Source organism: Hylobates moloch, unplaced genomic scaffold, assembly GCF_009828535.3.
Source record: "Hylobates moloch isolate HMO894 unplaced genomic scaffold, HMol_V3 SCAFFOLD_12, whole genome shotgun sequence".
In the NCBI taxonomy this organism is placed as follows: Eukaryota; Metazoa; Chordata; class Mammalia; order Primates; family Hylobatidae; genus Hylobates; species Hylobates moloch.
Genome location: NW_026652287.1, coordinates 72,058,310 through 72,079,373, shown reverse-complemented (window position 1 = coordinate 72,079,373; position 21,064 = coordinate 72,058,310). Strand labels below are relative to the sequence as shown.

General features: G+C 39.4%; 1 protein-coding gene across 1 annotated transcript in view; it reads right to left on the bottom strand.

The window, feature by feature from the left end:
* Positions 1-897: 897 nt before the first annotated feature.
* The window catches only part of TPH2 (tryptophan hydroxylase 2), a 92,179-nt gene continuing 72,012 nt past the window's right edge, over positions 898-21,064 (bottom strand). The window contains exons 9-11 of the mRNA XM_032171661.2: positions 10,869-10,964; positions 1,946-2,079; positions 898-1,818 (exon numbers count right to left, since the gene is read on the bottom strand). Coding sequence (XP_032027552.1) covers positions 1,644-1,818; positions 1,946-2,079; positions 10,869-10,964 — 405 coding nt within the window. The 3' untranslated portion in view covers positions 898-1,643. The remainder of the gene's footprint in view (positions 1,819-1,945; positions 2,080-10,868; positions 10,965-21,064) is intronic.

Genomic DNA, 21,064 nt, shown 5'->3' with positions numbered 1-21,064 from the left:
AGATAAAAGTTCCTCAATCGTTAAGACAACCAATATTCAAATCTCTAGGTTTTCATTTTAGTTTGATCTCTCCCTGATGTGTCTTTTAGCTCTTTCTCATGTTCTTTCTGAATATATCTAGTCCAAAGATTTCTGACCCTTAGTGGGCTCCATATAAGAGTATGAATTAGTTTAAAATTATACGCAATTTCTTATTAAAAGAACATTTTTGGAAATTGCTCAAGTAAATATTTTAAATTGCTAAAAGTTATTTTGTCATTTTTTTCTCTAGTTTTTCTTGCTCCCCCCCCTTCCCCAGTCCAGTGTTCTCTACTACCAAATGCAGAATCAGAAGAACAGTAGTTATGTTCAGTGAGGGAATCCAAAGAAATTCATTCACTCTCAGCAGTTTTTGTTCACTTAACCACTTAATTTCATCTTTTACTGCAAAGACCACCAAAACTTTGTGTTGCATCACCACTGTTTACCCAAAGTTGCCCAAACTTTAGGAAAGTGGAAAACCTTCCATAGATTTGGCCTGATTTGCAGCTGTGAGGGGAAACAACATATATACAGTCGGCAACCCTTGACCACAAACCAAGTTCTATTTACTGATAAACATTAGTTTGGACAGGCATTATTTCCCATCTCCAATGACATATTAACACATGCACACACCAAGATGAAGTTTCCCATCTCGGATGACACAGAAACACACGCAAGCGCTGGGACGAATTTATCAGCAAAACAAAACGAAAGTGCAATGGACTGTGAATGTTAGTGTACAACTCACTGTACTGCTTCAGGCAAATCACAACTTCTCTGTGACTCAATTTCTGCATCTCTGAAATCAAAGATGATCTTTATAGCTCGTGATTTTATTCTCCTCTGACCAGAAAAAAATTGTTTAAACACCTGAACATGATAATTTACTTTATTCCAGCATAAAATTCATAGTCCCAAGATTGATTGTCCACTGTTTAGTCTTTCCTAATGTCCTTTCCGGAAGTACTATCTTCCAAAATACTTCAGGAAGCTTGTTGTAACTCAGGTTCTACAAGGTCAGCGCAACCTACATAATTCCATTTGTAAAAAGGTGCTTTCTTGCATTGTGTAAATACTCAACCTAAAAATCATTCCAACTGCTGTGTTACCTCAACAATTTTTGAAACAGAATATTGAACCTTTGTTATTGTGATGGGAAGTTTCCTACAATTCTGGGTTTATCTCAGATAATGCGTGAAAACACTGATAGTATTGAAAATGGAAACAGCTTCACTGCTTTTTTTCATTTTATCTAATGAACACAGAGGAAAGGCTTGGATCTGAAAAAGACAAGGGCATAAATTAGACTCATAAGAGGCCTATTTGTTACAAATTTTAAGTAGATGCAGTTTGGTTAAGGACACTAAGCAGGAATGTCAAATCTTTTTAAGATGTTTAAACATATTACATTATTTCATACAATGAGTGGTTATCTGCCATTGGATTTCTTATGGTGTTTTATATATTAACACAGTGAGTTACAAGATGGTATAGATATACAGAATTGCATGCTAATTAGCCAAGCCGCGACACAGAAGGTTATTTGTGTTATATGACATTGACTGAATTGCTGTTAAGCCCCAAAAAGATCATGCTGGCAACAACATCAGTTCCAGGCATCAAATCCCCAGATATTGGTTCATTTTGTTTAAGGCATCACACACTGTGTTCAAGTCGCTGCGAAGGTCCTGCACCACATTTTCAATACTTCTGGTGTCTTTCAGAATTTCAATACTCTGTGTGTAGGGATTGAAGTATACTGAGAAGGGACGTGTAATTGACTTTGCAAAGTCCCTGCAGAATAAACAGAAACAGAAAGAGATGTGATCAACCCTCACTGGTACAAGAGATAGATAAAGGAAGGAATAGAGACAGAAAAATAAAAAGTTATTTGCTCTAGCTAGGAGAAAAGAAAGTTTACCTCATCTTTTCTTTGGCTTCTTCGAAACTTTCTGAAACAAAGTAGGCTTCCTGGAAGGTGGTGATAAGGCATTCCTGTAAGCAAGTTGTCTTTGGGTCAAAGGCTTTCACACATGCCTTGTCAGAAAGGGCATGCTGCAAAATATACCACAAAACCCGTTAAACTCTGTAATGAGACTTCCGAAGTGCCATGACATCACATTTTTACAACACATGTGATAGCTCGGTAATCCTACAGAGCTGCTCAGTTACTAGTCTGTCATGAAATATAGAACTCTCCTGTGTGCAGGGTAAATTGGACACTAGGATTTTGTTTGTTTGGTTGGTTGGTTTTCTTAAGTATACTAGGTACTGTGGGAGAAAATGAGATTGTGGTATTATTTAATTTATTACCAGCCAAATTCATACTGAAGGACAGTTCAGAGCTATTCCCCCACAGAAATGGGATTTTAAATCTATGCTATGAATAGAAGCAGGGACAGCATAAATATGCTCCTAAATTTATTGCTATAAGCAATGTACTAAAATTTCACTTAAATGGCAGAAGTAATGATTATCTGCGTGGAGAGGTAATTGGGGCTCTGACTAAACTATTTTTCGACTCATTGCGAGATATTCTGAGGCCAGGTACTGTGTATCAACAGAGTCTGGAGTGGGCCTGTATATTTGAAGATACTTACAAAGCATTCATTTACCTTCCACCAAGTGCAGCAGAGCAATATATAGCAGATAAATATTGCCACTTGAGGAAAAAAGGAGCTAATATTAATAGAGTTATGCCAAGAGCAGGTATTAGAAAAACAGGAAAGCTGGTGTAATTACTCTTTGAACCATCATTAGCTCCGTTCAGCTCACTACATGACTGGCACTAAGAACAGCAGGGAACAATGAATGACTATATTCTCAAGATAAATTCAGTGATGTTAAAAGTTAGTGGTCATTTCCTGCCATGTGCTGCCTATTTATAGACCCTAGATTGATGGTTCTAAAAATGCAATGTGCATAAGAATCACTGAGGAGCTTATGAAAATGCAGATATCCAGGGTCTCAATTTCATTTGGCAGGTCTGGATGAAACCTAGAAATCTTCATTTTAAAGGCATCCAAGGTGACTCCAACATAAGTGGTTGTGAACTATATATTGAGAAATACTCCTCTTGATTCTTTTTCTTAATTTAAGGGGGAAATTAGTTGGGAGAGAGAGGCAGAGAGAAAAAATGGGGTAGCAGAAACTGCCATGAACTGGGAGTTGGAAAACTGGGGCTTTAGTCCAGGTCTAACTGGGTAACCTCAGCAATCATTCAACCTCCCTGTGCCTCCATTTCCTCAACTGTAAATGAGAGTTTTAGATGGGATGATTCTGAAGACAATCTCTATCCCAGCCTCTGGATTCCACCCATTATATTTTTCTACCTTCTCAGTCTCTAACAGCTAAGGTTTCCTGGAGAAATTCTGAAAACTCTTTCCTGTTCAATATTCTTCGTGCATTCCTCCAACAATTTCAAAATGCATGGAATGATTTACAGCCCTCCATGAAGAAGTCTGTGGTTCCCTAAGTCTGAAATGCAATTGAGAACCAAAAGACTGACATGTAAGAGAAAGGGCACCCTGCATGTGATTTGCTTTCCTGTAAAGTTCTGTTGTCCAGATAAATGCATATATGAATCACAGAATGCAGAGGGCCTCTCAGCGTGAACTCATTTTTTTTGGCCCACGGAACAACTTCATTATAAGGAGAAGGTCACTACGCCTGCAAATGCATTTGTGCTAGATTCAATGCAGGGCAGTGAACATCAAGGGATTTGGGTTCCACATGACCAATAATTCTGTCCACAATTTTAGAAACATATGCACAGTTTCAAGAAACAAAATGTCCCTTTATGAAAGCTGTTGCTCCTCTGCAAACAATTGGCCTCCTATTGGCTTGCCATGATTTTCAGAATTCGAATTAGCTTTCTTTGCATCCATACACTCTGGTTACATTTAATGTACTATGTTGTTCTAATAGTCCATTCATCCATCAGTACATATGGAAAGAAGGACTGTGGCTGGCTCAATGTGTTCAGTCTTCCTACTCTCTCATCCCTGCATTCAGGGGCATGGCCAGAGTGGTAGCAGAACAGGCTGTAAGAACATTAAAGCCATGGCTCCCTTGGGACATCCTTGCTAAGCTAAAGACCTTTCACTGGGTCAAGGACAAGCACAAGAAAGAAGTGAAACTCATCTGTTTGTGTCTCCATTGCTTCTATAAGACATTACCAACCTTAGCAGTCACTATGTATAGAGGATGCCTCCAGAGGTGTGTATGCAATGACAGAGACTGAAATCAGTGTGGTTTTGGAAAAAACAAAAATCATTTTGTGACAATTCCACTGGATAGCCAGATACTTATTTAGTCATTTTAACAGCTAAAAAGGATTAAAGTCGATCAAGAAAAGGCCCAGAGCATACGACGCTCTGCCCCAGACTTCAAGAAAAACCAGTGGGTTCACACACATGTAATTTGAGGCAGACCATTAGGCAATATAGATCACACTTGACCAATGTATTTAAAGGAAAAACTTAATTGTCTTAAGTTCTCAAAAATGCAGCCTACCCTCAGGAGCCTGCTATGCATGTGATATGCTGGTTACCTGCTGGAGACCTTTCCACCCATGGAGTATGGGACCAGTGCTGCTGTTTGGCTGTTAATGAATATGCGGGTAATAATGGTACCCATGGATTAGCCTGGAGAATGGCAAGAACCTGGAGATGGGGGAGCAGCCAGTGAATGAAGCCAACAAATGAAGTGATGATCACCCATATAAATGGCCACATTTACCTGACCATGAGCTGACTGTGTGCTGAGTTCCAGGAACATCCATGCAGCCCACGAAGTCTCCCATCTCTGAATACTACAGTGTGTCCCAAGGGGTATAAAATAGCATCCATGTCTTTGACTCCAACTTGTACTGCCCAATGGACAAGTCCGACTGAGTTTGCTTCTCATTTTCTATCCAGGTCTCTCTCTAAGCTCCTCAGTTTTGGGGAGCAGCTATTGTACCCTCTTCTCTATGTCCAGAGTGGATTCTCTGTAAACATTGAACCAAACTACTTGATGTCCCCAGGGAACTCTGCAGTAATTCCTTCTTGAAATGTTAGCAGTCTGATATCCTGAAGTTTGCAAGAATTAATCCAACTTCCTGCAGAGAGAGCTTTATAATGCTGACAGAATCTGGTTGACAATCTTTTACTTTGAAGCCATTTTTAAAGTACAGGAATGCTTGAGAGTCACCTTCTCTCATCAGAACACCCTCTAAAAGGACTATTTTGGATTTACCCATAGTGCTAGAGACAAGGGCACAGGGCTGGGAACCAGGAGACTTGGGTTCTAAATGTAGCTGTCCCCAGAGGCTAGACATATAATATCAAATGAGTGAAACTACCCCATGTTGGGCTGCAGCTTTATCTTTGATAAACTGAAAAGATTGACCTAGATGAATTCTAAGACTCTTCTTGAAATATAATTTTAACAGGCTGCAAGTACACAGCACTCATACCACATTTACCTCCCTCCACACCAGCCACAATAAATTGACTACAGCAGCCTTTCTCACTGGGCCTGTGGATGGACTTCCCACCATTCTCCGCAGAGGCGGCTACTACCAATTAATTGACTTTGGTGCACAAGTTAAGACTTATTTGCCATTCCATCTTTTTGAATATAAAAATTTCTTTTCAATATCAAAAATTTCCCAGAATCCAACTATTAGTAGACAATACTATAAGGTAATTAAAAATACAGGTCTTTATGGTTAAGAATACAGATCTTTACAGTTAAGAATTGAGGTTTAAATCTGACTCCATCTCTACCTAACTACGTGTCCTTTGGCAAATTACTTTACCTCTGTAAGCTTATTTGAGTATTCATCTGGAAAATGGAAATACAAATAGTCATATCTATAACCTGGGGTTGTGGTCAAAATTAAATGAGGTAATGGATGCAAAGTGCCTGGCATGGGAAGTGCTCAGTATATTTAGTTATCATCACTAATTCAGTCCAGAGATGATGCTTTGTGTACATATGTATTCAGCCACACCTTCCGTCATTTGTGCAGTCCTTCTCCCTCAGGGGTCTGAAACCCATAGAGAATTAAACAGCCCCAGCTCTGAGGCTTTCAGGTCCTAGACTATGATAGTGCCTGCCCTGGGTTCATCAGTTTAAAATCTTCCTTCTTCTCAGATACCTGCTTTTGCAATGACAGTTATTATCTCACCTATTCTAAATGCAAACCTTGTGATCCTCACTGTCTATATTAGGACTGGTTAAAGTTGGAAAAAAAAAAACTCAAGTGTGAAGTCAGGTTTGTGAATAGTTTGGGCCCTAGATTCTGAATAAGACTTTGCAAACACTCTACACTCACATCACAATCATCTTTTCCCACATCAAAAGAACAACAAATATATACATAAGTATATGTATAAATGCATTATGTGTGTATATAATATTTTTGAACCTCCCTCAAAGACCCACCCTGCTAAACAAGCACAATGTGACATCTGTATCCCCATTGCCAAATTAGGCAATGATGCATTACACTTTTTTAAATTAGCAATTAGGCTTCACCAACTTGAATAAGCTGCAGGGTCGAGGGAACAACCTCCATCTTAAAGCAATCCTTCCACAAAAACCAAAGACACAGTTTCCAGCTCCCAACATCCAGCATTTACTCTGTCATTACCAACACAGCTAACTTCATGAGAAGAAAGAGCAGGAGGAAGGGACTCGAAAGCCATCTGAACACGGTAAACATGTGAGAGCTCAGCGGCAGCGAGTCCTTACTCTAGTCACACCATTGACCAAACAGATGACATCAGAGAACCTGCAAGGCCCCTGGGCCTCTTCTGTACAGACGAGCAGTAATTCTGACCACCTCCCAGAGTTGCTGCAAGTGGTAATAAATACAAATTGCTTGTAATAAATATAAAGCTATTCTGAGAATACTGATTAATAGCTATATCAAGGCAACACAATAAATTTGCCATACAAGATATCCTAAAACTAAAGCCAAAAAATAATAAGTAAATTTGTTTAAACCATCAGCTTTTTCAAAACCCAGAGAGCAAAACAGATGTATTTATATGTAATATGTCAGCAACTACTATGGGGTGGATGCTAAAAAAAAAAAAAAAAAAAAAAAATCTAATCTCTGGCCTGAAAGATATAAATACCTAGACCTTACCCCTACTCATGAAAAAAGAGTAGAAATTGCCTTTTGCTTTTGAGATGGGTTAACTTTTTGATATAAGACTCAGCCAGTTCATTGACTAGCCATCATTTCCTCACCACCTAAACTGAACAAACTTTACTGTCACTTCTCCAAGAGAATTGGACTCAACAAAGATCTGTATCATCACTTTCTTAGAATTTCTCTACTACATTCCAAGTTCTTGAAATCTTGGACCATCAATTTTGTGTTTGTTCAACAAAATAAATGAATAAGCAAGCAAATAATACATCAAAAAATGATAGACATATGGTTAGATCAACTCAGGATAAAGAGAAAAATTATGAAAGGAAAGACACAAGCTAGACTGTGGGTAAAGCAATTATCCTACTTTCAACCTTCTCTTTAAAGTCAGTGTTCCAGGTGACTCAGCTCATTGTTAATTGTTCTCCACAGTGATGAAAAGTGTGGAAAAGCCCCACCCAAATGCACTTTTTGGCATTCCTGTAAGTACACCACAGAACAGATCATTAAAATAAGAGCAGGGCAACCATTGCTGTGGGGGAAAATGTAGTGTTTATGTTTATAAGGTTTATGCTAACTTTTACAAGCTTTTCCATATTTATTTTGTTTCTATCTTCAAAAAGAATAAGTATTGTCAAAAGTTAAGAGGAAAAAATGAAAGTTATCTGAACTATAGATATACCACTTGGAAGTACTTGGCCAGCTCTAAAGAGCAACAACTATGCCTCTGGAAAATTTAGCCCCTTATAGCACAAAGTATGGAACGTGTTCTGTTTAAGAAGAGAAGGTGATTGTGGATACTTATGTAAAAGTTATAAAGACGACACCAAAACCTCCAGCAACTCCATCTAAAAACTTACAAAGATGACCCCAAAACCCTTCAGTAGCTGGGACTTACATTTGGGCTGCAGTTGGAACAGCATAAAATATTTTACTGCAAAAGGTAACTGCACTCAAAACTGTAAGCTTGTTTACACATGAATTATGATAACACTATTAATAAAGTTATCCCTACGTGGGTCCAGGACTATCATTTTTTCATTCAAATAAAGGTTAAAAGTACTCAGAAGTGCTTTGAGAGGGCTCTGGGTACTTTCACAAGCACGGCAAGGAGAATGTGGGGGAAGAGATGCTAGGGAAAGCATCCTGTGTTACGTATTCTCTGTGAAAAATCAGAAGATATTTGACATAGAAAGTATTTCTGAATTGTAAAAATGGTCCAATGTAGCAATCATAGGTGTGTTGAGGTATAGAAATTTGAGAATGGAAGAATGCTAATGACTAGAGGTAATGGACCAGAGCAAGAAGGTACTCTGTGAACAATGCCCTTCTTGGTACGTATTTCTGGCTGATCTCCATTTCCAGACAATTCTGTCCACACCAGTAGGAACAAAAACAACAGGTTCATCCTAGTGCTGCCCACACATGCCTCATTAACCAGACCAGAAGACCCTGAGGAAAGTCAAGGCCATGAGAGAGATCTGTTTCCTTTGTTTCTGGTGTAACTTATAAACCGTCTGAGGAGGATGTAAATAGACACAGCTCAAGACTTACATCACTTTCTGACTCTTTTGTTCAGGGAAATCAAGAAACACTCTATAAAGTGCATGGTCTTATTGGGGATATGACATTATGTTGTTGCTGTGGGCTTTGCCCACTGCACTAAGATTAACACCAAATAGATTCTTTGTTGAGAATTTAGTTTTTTAAAAAATTACCACATTACATCAGGTCATCAGGTTTTTGTTAGGCTGAATATTATTATCCTCTTTTCCTGTGAACCCCAGACAGTTCTTTCAATGGACCAGGCTTCACCTAGAATCTTGAGGGTCCACACGTGGCTCTCCACTGACAGATTGATGCACCCTATCCTTTCATTATTTACCCTTTCCATTCCTCAAGAATCAGCATGGACAGCAGGGCCCTTGACAGGAAGGCTTCTCAGGCATGGCCTAATATGAGCCAGGCACATTTCTTTCATTGTCACACTTTTTGTATTATGTGATCGGTTGTTTATCTCTTGCACTAAAATGTACTGTAAACTTTTTGATGGGAGGGATCCCAGGGAGTGCAGCCTAGTGGTTAGGAGCTCAGATACTAGAGCCTAGATGGCTGGGATTTGAGCCCAGATCATCACTTATTAACTGTGTGAGCTCAGGCAAGTTCCTTAATGTCTTTATGCCTCAGTTTTCTCATCTGTGATATAAATATCCCTTATCTCATTGGGTTCTTATGAGCATTACATGGGTTAATATGTCTAAAGCACTAGAAATATTGTCTATTTAAATGCTTGTTCTGGCTGTTATCATTATTTTCTTTTTTTTTCTTTTTCTTTTTTCTTTTTTTGGCAGAGTCTCCTCTGTTCCCAGGCTGGAATGCAGTGGTGTGATCTCGGCTCACTACATTCTCTGCCTGCTGGGTTCAAGTGCTTGCCTCAGCCTCCCAAGTAGCTGGGATTATAGGTACCCGCCATCATGCCTGGCTAATTTTTGAATTTTTGTAAAATGGAGTTTCACCATGTTGGCCAGGCTGATCTTGAACTCCTGACCTCAGGTGATCTGCCCACCTCAACCTCCTGAAGTGCTGGGATTACAAGCATGAGCCAGTGCACCTGGCCTTTCTTCTTATTCTTCATCATTATTACTTGTCTTTATATCCCCAGTGACCGCCATAGTACATGGCACTAGGTGTTCAACCAAATGTTTGAGGAATGAATGAATGAACGAATGAAGTCATAAAATGACCAGACTCAATAAAACTACAATTACTTTGCATCTTTCAATAATGCAAATGGCCAAAAAGTACCAATAACTATGTATTTCCCATTTATATTACATAAGGATAATCAATGCTCAAAATAAAAACTCAAGAATGATCCACAATCCTGACCTTAGTCTGAATAGTCAAGGAAAGATTAAATTATTTTCAGTACTATTCTAGATTGTATATCACACTGCATTTAAAATTCACCAAAACTTGCTATCCCCCCATGGTATAAATGGCAATTCTTAAATGGGAGAATGTTTAAATTATCAGAATATTCCAGTCTCAACATTTCTGAAAAAAAAATGACCATTTTATTGTACTTTATTGTATTTTATTGTATTTATTGTATTTTAAAACAAAAAATGACTTTCTTTATCTTATCTATCATTACACATAATAGATACCTCTCTGATAATATACTTATTTGGTTTGTTTTTCCAAATTGTTTATGTCCACACATGTTTTAATGCACATTAATTTTGAAGAAGCTGAAATAACATCAAACTCTCCTTTAGGAAGTAGAAGCTGGGGAGTCCAAAGGAGCCAGGGAGGTGATGGAAATCAGAGTAGCCAAGCCACACTCACAAGTGAATTTCAATCAGTAGGATCACTGCTAGCTCCCGGCCCACTTTTCAGCACTAAATTTAGGCCAGCTATTTGTTACCCAAGATTTGGGCATACATTTGTCATTGCTGTTGATTTGTACACATGGCTGCTCATCCATTTGAGTCACACCACAAACCCAGAAAGGCATGACCCATTTTCAGAAGTGCAAAAAGTGAGGTCAGCACCCACATCCAAGGTGCCAAATCCTCTGTGTTAAATATTTATGGAGTATCTGTGAGTAGAAATGCTCAAACAAATCAATATTTTCCCTGATCTTGAACCAGTTTGCATAGGAGGGTTATTTTCATTCACAGCTTCATACCTTTAATTCTCCAATGGAGGAAAGGAGTCCTGCTCCATATGCCCGCAGTTGCCCTTCTTGCTTGCAAAGGCCGAACTCAATTGTGAAGAAATAGCACTGAAAAAAAAATGAACACATATCCAGTGAACTGGTCAATGAGTTATTTGATACGATAAAATGGCACCCAAATCAAAATGCTGTGTTGTGCATAATTTCTTCAATATTATCAATTTAAATACATTTAAATCAAGAGCATTTATTGAAATCTATTCTCTTGCTCAGTATTCGCTCCCTAGGTTGAATGTATATGAAAAAAGTATTAACTACTAAGAGTCTTATGCTTCCTGAATTCAGAAGTCCTATGAGTCAAATTATATCCCCTGCAATCATTTTAAAAACAAAAAACACAGATATAGAAATGAATAAATATATCACAATGATACCTCCATAACAATATGCTATATCTTTACCAAATTTTGTTTCAGTGACATAAATCAGTTTATGCAAATGTGGAAAAATAAGTTGGAATCCAGTAATCACTAACTGCTTTTGGCAGTTCGTTTATTTATTCAACAAATATTTATTGGTGCCAGTGCTTGGTAAAGAATTGTGGTAAAGAAACAAGAGAGCAACCAAGAAAGCAAGTACCTCTATATGACTACCAAATTACCAAAACCACAATATTAATATAATTTTTTAGTAAAATCTTAAATGTATAGCTATGTTTGCATATGTATATGCATGTGTAGGTTTATATATGTATTTGTGCATGTACATGGTCCTCGACTTACAATAGGTTTACATTTCAATAAACCCAATAAGTTGAAAATAATATCCTAAGTTGAAAATGCATCTAATACATCTAACCCGCTGAACATCCTAGCTTAGCCTAGCCTACCTTAACAGTGCTCAGAACACTTACATTAGTCTACAGTTGAGCAAAATCATCTAACACAAAGCCTATTTCATAATAAAGTGTTGAAAAGATCAAAATTCCAAATTTGAAGTGTGTTTTCTACTGAATGCATGTCACTTTCACACCATCATGAAGTCAAAAAAACTGTAAGTTGATCTAATATAAATTGGAAAGCAGTGGGGTGGATGTTATACACACACACACACACACACACACACACACACTTTATTGGCCCAAGTTTTATCAGCATCAACTACTACAACTTCCCCAGGACATTAATATCTTCAATTGCTTCTGTTGGGTTTAAGAAATCAGCGTAAACAGACAGAGGAATCTCTGCACAATGAGAAGAAAAAAAACAAAAACAAAAATCTCACAGTGCTGTTGAGAGAGGCTGAACTCACACTATTTTTGCTCTGAAAGAAAAGTGAGATGCTGACAACAAGCAATAAAAATTCCATCAATTAACACTGTCCTGCATTAGTGATGATAGAGCACTGAACGTGTTAAGAAAGAGAATTTAAACACTCCTGAAAAGGGGCAGAAAATAATCATTATTTCCAGCACGTGGCAGTTTGCTCTATTTTTATTTGGAGGCTAAGATGTCCCTTGGTTCAGGAAGGTTATATATTTTTTTGATGTGAAGGTGATCTCTGAAGTTGAATTATCCAAAGCGCTGCAGCACTGGGCTGGACCCAAAGGACTGATCATTTCCAGGTCATGGAGCTTAACCTCCAGAAGTAAAATATTTTTTCCTGATTCACCTCCCAAAGAGGCTAAAATTACAGCCCGAGGCCGGGCATGGTGACTCATGCCTGTAATCCCAGCACTTTGGGAGGCCGAAGCGATCAGATCACCTAAGGTCAGGAGTTCGAGACCAGCCTGGCCAATATGGGGAAACCTCGTCTCTACTAAAAATACAAAAATTAGCTGGGCATGATGGTGCACCTGTAATCCTAGCTACCCAGGAGACTGAGGCAGGAGAATCGCTTGAACCCGGGAGACGAAAGTTGCAGTGAGCTGAGTTCGTGCCATTGCACTCCAGCCTGGGCAACAAGAGCAAAACTCCATCTCAAAAATAAAATAAAATAAAATAAAGTAACAGCCCTTCCTACCCTCCATTACAACCTACAGCACCTACTGGCACTCCTCCTTACTCTGTTCCACATTTTCGTTCTTTCTATGAACCACTTTTTGACATAGACTGCAATTTCTGTATGCATGATATGTGCTGCTTATCATCTATCCCCCCACACTAGACTATAAACTCCACAAAAGCAGGTATCTGTTCATTTAGGACAAGGTTTTCCAAAGTCAGCACTATTGACATTTTAGGCTACATAATTGTGGGAGTCTGTCCTGTACATTGTAGGATGTTTAGCAGCATCTCTGGCCTCTACTAACTAGGTGCCAGTAGCATCCTCACCCCCTTTGTAATGACCAAAAATATCTTCAGACATTGGCAAATGTTCCCAGGAGGGCAACATCATCCTTGGTTGAGAACAACTGATCTAGACTAGCATCTGAAAGATAACAAGAGCTCAATAAGCACTGGGTTAAGAAATAAATGGTGAATGAATTAATGATCTCTAAGTTAAGCTGGCATGTGGCAGAATGACCTGTAAGAAAGAAGCACACAAAGGGATCCAAGTTCTAGTCTGAGCCCTGCTTCTAATTAGCTATGTGACTCCAACCCCAGGGTTGTAGTTTTCCTGCCTGTGACATCGATCCATCCATTCATTCATCTATTCTGTGACATCCATCCATTCGTTCATTCACCTATTCTACAAATACTTCTTGAGCAACTATTACATGCCAGACTCTGCCCTAGATGCTAAGGATATGCAATGAACAAGGCAACAAAGCCTGTGATCCCATGAAGCATATATGCTACTGGGATGAGACAGGCAATAACAAAAACAAAAATCAATAGCCAGATAATGTCAGGTGGAATACATTCTGTATATAACAAAACCATATAATATGTCAAATATTAAGAAGGGAATGTGACTATTTTAGAAAAGGGGTCAGAGACAGCTTCAGTGAAGGGGTAATGTTTAAGCTGCAAACAGCTTTAAAAGCAGCTTTTCATTAAGAAATTAAAAAGGCAGTCGTGCAAGGATATAGAGAAAATGATGTCCCTAGAAGAGGGAACAGCAAGTGCAAAGACCCTGAGGCAGGAATAGGTTTTTATTTCCAAGAGCAATGGGAAGTTGCTGAAGGGTTTTAGGCAGGAGAAAGACATGTACTAACTTAGCTTTCAAAAGGTCATGGAGGTACTGCATGGAAAATAGATTGTAGGGCAGCAATAGTGAGTGGAAACAGACCAGCTAGAAGGCAGTGGCACACAAGAGTGGTGAGTGAACAGGAATATGATTTGGGCTAGGGATGGCAGGGGGTTGGGAGAAGTAAATATCACAGAGCCCTTAGGAGAAGAACCAAGATAAAAAATGTAAATACATGTTGAAAAGCTAAAATACAGCCTTCAAGTATATCCTCCAAAAAATTTGCATAATTCTGGGTGCAATGAAGGGAAGTAATCATACAGTCATAGAATATAGCACAAAGGCTTGGAAGCATCCTGGACGTTCAGCTCTCCTATTTTACCAAAAGGAAAATTCAAGTTGAGGAAGATGAAGTGATTTACCCAGGAGCAGTCTAGACAGTGACATTTAAGAGATCTAGAGCTCAGGATTTTAAGGAGCTTGACATCAACATCTGTCACATTTTAAAGTTTCTAGATAAAAAATTAATAGACGCATAATTTTCCTTCACAACCAAATAATGGAGAAATAGAAGTCTAAAATGGAGGAAAACTAGAATGTCACAGTATCTTCTTAGTGTGCCTTTGGCTGATTTTCCTAATTTATATTGCACTTACAACACCTGACATGAAATCCTTGGAGCCTTAACATTGAATATAGAAGAGCTCGTGGAAAAAATGTGCTGTCAAATTCAAAAGCATCCAAAATACACATTCAGAGCCAGCTACAGGAGCATTTGGGTCAGCCTATTAAGCACATGTTTAATTTTTTTATGCCGAATCAATGCATACGTAATTCATGGTCACATTTATGATCTGAACCAAAACACGCTAAGAGAGCCTCTGAAAAAATCTGGTGTGCCATAGACACAGTCTTCACATAGATTTGGCAAACTATTCTAGTTTAGGTAGGAATTAAAAGGTAGGTCTGCATCAATTCAACTAAAGATTCAAAGCTAAATCTCTCACCCAGTGTGTCTTTGGTTAATGTGCTTCTAGAATCAGAGCAACCTCAGAGGGAAAGAGCCCCTGTGCTCTTCCTTCCCATCACTCAGAATGCTCTCTGGCCCCAGACCTCATCTGGGAGTCCTTCCAGAAACTCTGGCCTTACATAGTGCCATCTGCTCATTCCCTATCTACCTTTCCCTTTGGTTTCCTGTTGTCCTCAACCAAGGAATGTCCCTAAATGCTGTTTCTACAGCCCATTCTGTTTAGAGAATTAGACCTTTTGGTTTGAGACAGCTTTCTATTTGCAGCTCCATGTGTGGCTAACAGATAAAGAGAAATAGTAAGTTGCATCTGAAATTATGTTATTAGCAAAATTTGAATCACACACTTGCTCAGGATAATTTTTCTCTTTCTGTTTTCAGTACTGGTGAAGACCTCAGAACGCACAGGGCATGATCACTAATCAGGAGGAGGGGGCAACCACACATTGCTACAGTCTGGTTTTAAATGCAAAGCCTACTTAGAGTTGCACTCGATGACCCCTTGAAGACCCTTCAGAAGTTGAGGATAACTAATTGCTTCATGAACGTTTAAGAAAATATAATTTGGTTTCCTCAGAGAATTCTCCAGATGTGGATCTATAATATATTCCCTAGAGATTTACCAAATGAATAATCCTACCTAGTATCAAGAAAACAAAAAAATAAAAATACTCTGAAACTTGTAAGAACACCTGTAAAAGAAAATTGCAGATTCTTGGCCACTAATGTCTTTTAAACAGAAACAAATAATAATACTAAGACTAACACCTCCCAAATTGAAGGGTATCTTTCATCACAACTGGTGTTCATGAATTCCAAATTTTACATACTATTAATGACATGTAATTATTTATAAATATTTTATTTGGATATAATTACATATAATCATTAAAAAACAAAACAGAAATTATAGCTCGGACCTCTTTTATGGAAGAATGGCAGAGGCATTTACATATATGCAGTCATTAAGTAGAAGAAAGTCTGAGTGACAATCTGAAATCCAAACACGCTGTGGACCCGAGCTGCAGTGAGTGTGCTTAGGAAAATGAGATAGGTCGCCCAATGCTGCCATCTTCAGATCACCACTGGTAGTACACCATTCTCGCAGCAGTTCCAGCCTAGCCAAATGGGCAGTGGCAAAAGCTTGAAGGGACCAAGTCCACAGACACGGAATCACACCAATAAAATATGTAATGGTGCCACCTGGTGATTTATAAAAGCACTCTGCAAAACCCTTCTTATGTTTGGCATTAGGCACCTGAAGTTCTTGCTAAGGTCACAATTAAAGAGATGTACAACTTTGTCAAGGAACACTTGATGGGAAAATAAATTTACTATTCCCATTTCCCTACTGAAGGGCGCTTTTGTCTCCCTCCTCTCACTCCCTCTGCATCCCTCCTTGAAATAATTACACAGCCTCTTCCTGAGGGTCCATGAATATTCATAAATTAGATTAAAATGATACATATAAACTTCTAGGAGGAAGCCTGAGTTGCCTACTTCTTTCACTTTCTCCAGGATATTGGCTTACACACGTCATTTAAGAAATAAATTCCTGAGTAAGCAAGTGAGAAAGTGACTGAGTGATATATTTTCTCTATCGCCTTCCCTAAAAATTTGATCTTGCATATTGGTAGCATATATTTTAAAATAATCACATACATCATTCCACATCTAGAATTCCATTAACTATAGATCTAGCACATAGGCAGGAAGCAAGAAGTTATCAAAGAGAACTTAAAAGGGCCCTTTTAAGATGGATTTGAGATTGGTTTGAGATGTGCCAAACATAACAAAAAGTTATACGCTAAATTTAGTGTACTTCACTTATAAGATAATCCCTCAGGTCCTCAGACCCTAGTTATATTTATCTTGTACACAGTTCTAACAAAGCTTAGTTACGTAGCTTCCAAACCCACACCCTCACTTAGGAGGGGAACACGAAAAATATGTGCAAAAAGCAGCCCAACCCAAAAAGTCCATCAATACTTTGGTGATTCATCAATACTCAAACATCAAATATTTGGTGTTTGAGTAAATAAACGCTTCATATTGACGTTATCACTAAAGAACAGAATTCATCAATTATACAGAAATGTCAAAATAATAGGAAAACTTAACCAGAAGAAGGCCTCCTCATTTAATAAAGTGTTCTCACATATGTTATCTTACTTCCCATTGTAAAGTAGATACAGCACTTATTATTTCCATTTTATAGATGGGAATACTGAGACTCAAAGTTCAAGTGGTTTGCCCAGTTCCAAAACTAGTGGTTGCCAGAGCGAGGAATCACACACAAGTTTCCCATCTACAAATCCAGCATTTTTTTCTTATCAGTAACTGCACTTATGGATACAGGGCCACTATCAGTCAGTCACACTGGCACAGCCATTCCTGTTGCTGAAATACTGAAATATTTCCAGGATGAGTATAAATAGCTATCACCTTATGCTCCCCATGACCCCAGCCACTGACACTGCCCCATCCCTTTCTAGGTTTCATCCCCTGCACCCTCCCCACCACTGCCACATCTTCATGATCTAGCAAATAAAGGCTCAATGTCTATAAAGCTGGGAATTCCAGGATCCTGATCAGATGCAAGTCTAGCAAGCACCTGTGCTATTAGGGGCCCACACCTTAACAAAAAGATAAATCTCAGAAAAGAAGACTGTCACTCAATGATGTTCTAACATCAGCGGCTGTAGCTTTGGTAAGTGCAGATAAAAACACATAAAGCCGGGCGCGGTGGCTCATGCCTGTCATCCCAGCACTTTGGGAGGCTGAGGTGGGCGGATCATGAGGTCAGGAGATCGAGACCATCCTGGCTAACACGGTGAAACCCCATCTCTACTAAAAATACAAAAAATTAGCCGGGCCTGGTGGTGGGCGCCTGTAGTCCCAGCTACTCAGGAGGCTGAGACAGGAGAATGGCGTGGACCCAGAAGGCGGAGCTTGCAGTGAACCGAGATCGTGCCACTGCACTGGCGTGACAGAGCGAGACTCCGTCTCAAAAAACAACAACAACAACAACAAAAAAAACACATAAAAAGGGCTCTGTGGCTCACAGCCTTCCTTTCACAGTGTTTTTGCTAACATTTTTCCATCTAGTTTTTGAGACAACTAGTATGTCAATGTATACACTTACAAAATTGTTGAAAGGTAGAGGCCCCTCAAGATCCGCTTGCACTTACCCCTTTACCACCTACCCCAGCTACTGGAGTTGGAATTTTGCTACATCAAAATGTCAGTTTACAAGCAGCAAGTGTTTTCCCACCTTTAGCCAAGATTCCTTAATCATGATTAAATTGCAAATGACAATAGTACTAAAATAAGAATGAGGCTTGACAGCTAAACAGGAAGCTGTGGAATAGAAGTTTTAAGGTGATAAAAATCAACATTGGGAATTGAAAGTGAAAACAGAGGCTGCATTGCTTAAACTATGGAGGTCCCACTGCCTCTGAAATATCTATCCCAACATCATTCATCCAAACCTCCCATCAGACATCAATTTTTGTTGTTTCTTCAATCATTTAAACTCCGAATACTCCTAAGGATCACACATAAAGCCAAATCACACTAAGGCATCAACAACTACCCCAATGCTTTGTTTTGCAGAGCAAGCATTCTTGAGTTAAAAATTTTTCTGGGCCGGGCACGGTGGTTCACGCCTATAATCCCAGCACTTTGGGAGACCAAGGCGGGTGGATCACCTGAGGTCAGGAGTTTGAGACCAGTCTGGCAAACATGGCGAAACCCCATCTCTACTAAAAATACAAAAATTAGCTGGGCATGGAGACGGGTACCTGTAATCCCAGCTACTCGGGAGGCTGAGGCAGGAGAATCACTTGAAATAGGGAGGCAGAGGTTGCAGTGAGCCGAGATCATTCCACTGCACTCCAGCCTGGGTGAAGGAGTGGGACTCCTTCTCAAAAAAAAAAAATTCTGGGACTAGGCTTCAAGAGATAGCAGAAAATAGGTTTTTTCATGCTCTATTATTTTGCCCTGGGCTAGTCCTATGTAAAATGTAAATTAAGAGTGTAAAAGTGCTAGAAACTTTGAGATGGAAGATGTTAGGGCTGGTCCAGAGTTCTAGTCCTCACTAACATGGTTCTGTGCAATCCTGGGGCTGCAGCTGCTCTGTAATAACAAGCCACTCATATCACATCTTGAAGCTTCCCTTTGGCAATAGGAAGCCACTAATCGAGCATTCACAGATTTAGGAGGCAGTCATTATATAGATTCCAAGTACCACTGATCCAAATGCCTTTTGCAACTGCAGCTACACCTAGATTTCTATTCTCATATTTTACCATATACTCTCTTTGAGCCTCTCAGTGAAACCCACCATTTCACTGGGTTTCATAGCAAAGCTGTTGAAAAGGTGAAGACCCCTCAGGGTCCCCTCCCACTCTCACCTGTTTACCACCTACCCCAGCTAGAGTGTAAAAAATGCTAGAAACTTAGAGCTGGAAGACATTAGGGCTGGTCCATAGCGATCAGTAGGTCACAACTTCATCAAATCACATTTTTTAAATTAAACGTACTAAATTCTGCTGTGCTAAGCTCTAGTTGAGATGACAAAAGTAGCTAAAGAGATGGTCTCTCTGCTCAAGAAAGGCACGATAGGGATACAGAGAGACTAATGATAATAATAAATCTCTCCTGTTTTTACTCCTACCACAAACATCTCATTCTATCTTGAAATCATCTTTGCTTATCTGTCTCAGGATGTGAAGAATATGAAGCTTGGGTCGAATTTTGAAGGAGAAATGGGATCTTAGAAGGACTGCAAGAAAAGAAGTTATTGGGAAAAGTAAATGGTCTAGGACACTGGCCTGAGGTATTAGGAGGGGTGGGGGTGATTTCAGGGAACCCAAAAGGCACGACATAGGAAGGTGGAGGTCAGTCAAATTACAGAACGTACCAGATCACAGGCTCCACTGAGACCAGCAGAGATGGCCTCTTTTACCAGTGATTCTCCTCAAAGCAAGAGAGGGAAAAAGCAAGTGGAGAAAAGAGTGGGGATTTGAGAAACATCTTGTCAGCTAGAAAAAGATGACCCTGAATTGTGAAAACAGCATACATTGTCTTAGGTTAAGAACAGCCATCGAATGAACGAAAATGTAAAAACCTAAGCTCTGAGGAAACATTATGGCAAACCTTGTGGAAAATTGATCATCAAATATAAGAGGGACATCCGTAGGAAGAAAAAAAAGTGTCAGCAGAAAACAACTTTTATTGAAGAATACGTCGACATAGGCGATTTTCAGCAGCGCTGTTTTAGTCTGAATTTTTCTGTGTGTTTCTTAACTATTGCTTCCTATATCTTTTGGGTTGCTTTCAAGAATAAATGGGTGATTGTGTTTAAGTGTACTCTGGCCATTTCAGTTTTATTGCCCCTTCCTCAGCTTATCTGGGAGCATTTTCAACTGCAAAGAAGGCCACCTGACTTCTTACTTAACACTACTTCCTATACCAGCATTTAATGGTATTTTCTAAAATAAAAAAAAAAGAAGAAGAAAGAAATATACCTCAATCTCTTCCTTTCACTTAAGGACTAACAGGAATGTCATGCATTCATTTGACATTGGTGCCACCCAAGCAGTTGGCCCACACTTAAGACTCTGGCAAGATCCATCTAAGATACTCCCATCTCCAAGACTCAGTGGTAGGTCATGACAACCATCTAGTAGCCCAATGACAAACCTTCATTGTCTCACTGCTCTAGAGTAAAAGTCCAAACTTCTTTATGTGGCAGAAAAGGCCCTCCATTGTCTAGCCACCGCTTTCTCTCAACCTTCATTGCTCAACCCTGTTCCTCCCAATTGTCCACCCCATGGGGAACTAGTGGCAATTGCACAGACTGATCCTGCTCTCTGCAGATTCCACCTGGGCCTTTGCACACTGTGTTCTCTCTGCTTGGAATGCTCTTGTCATTATCCAGCCCCTTTGTCTGATTCGTGTCCATCTGGCAGGTTAGGTGGCCCTCCTCCCATCCCCAAGGTAGCCCATACGAATCCACACAGAAACTGCCAGTCTTCCTGACTGT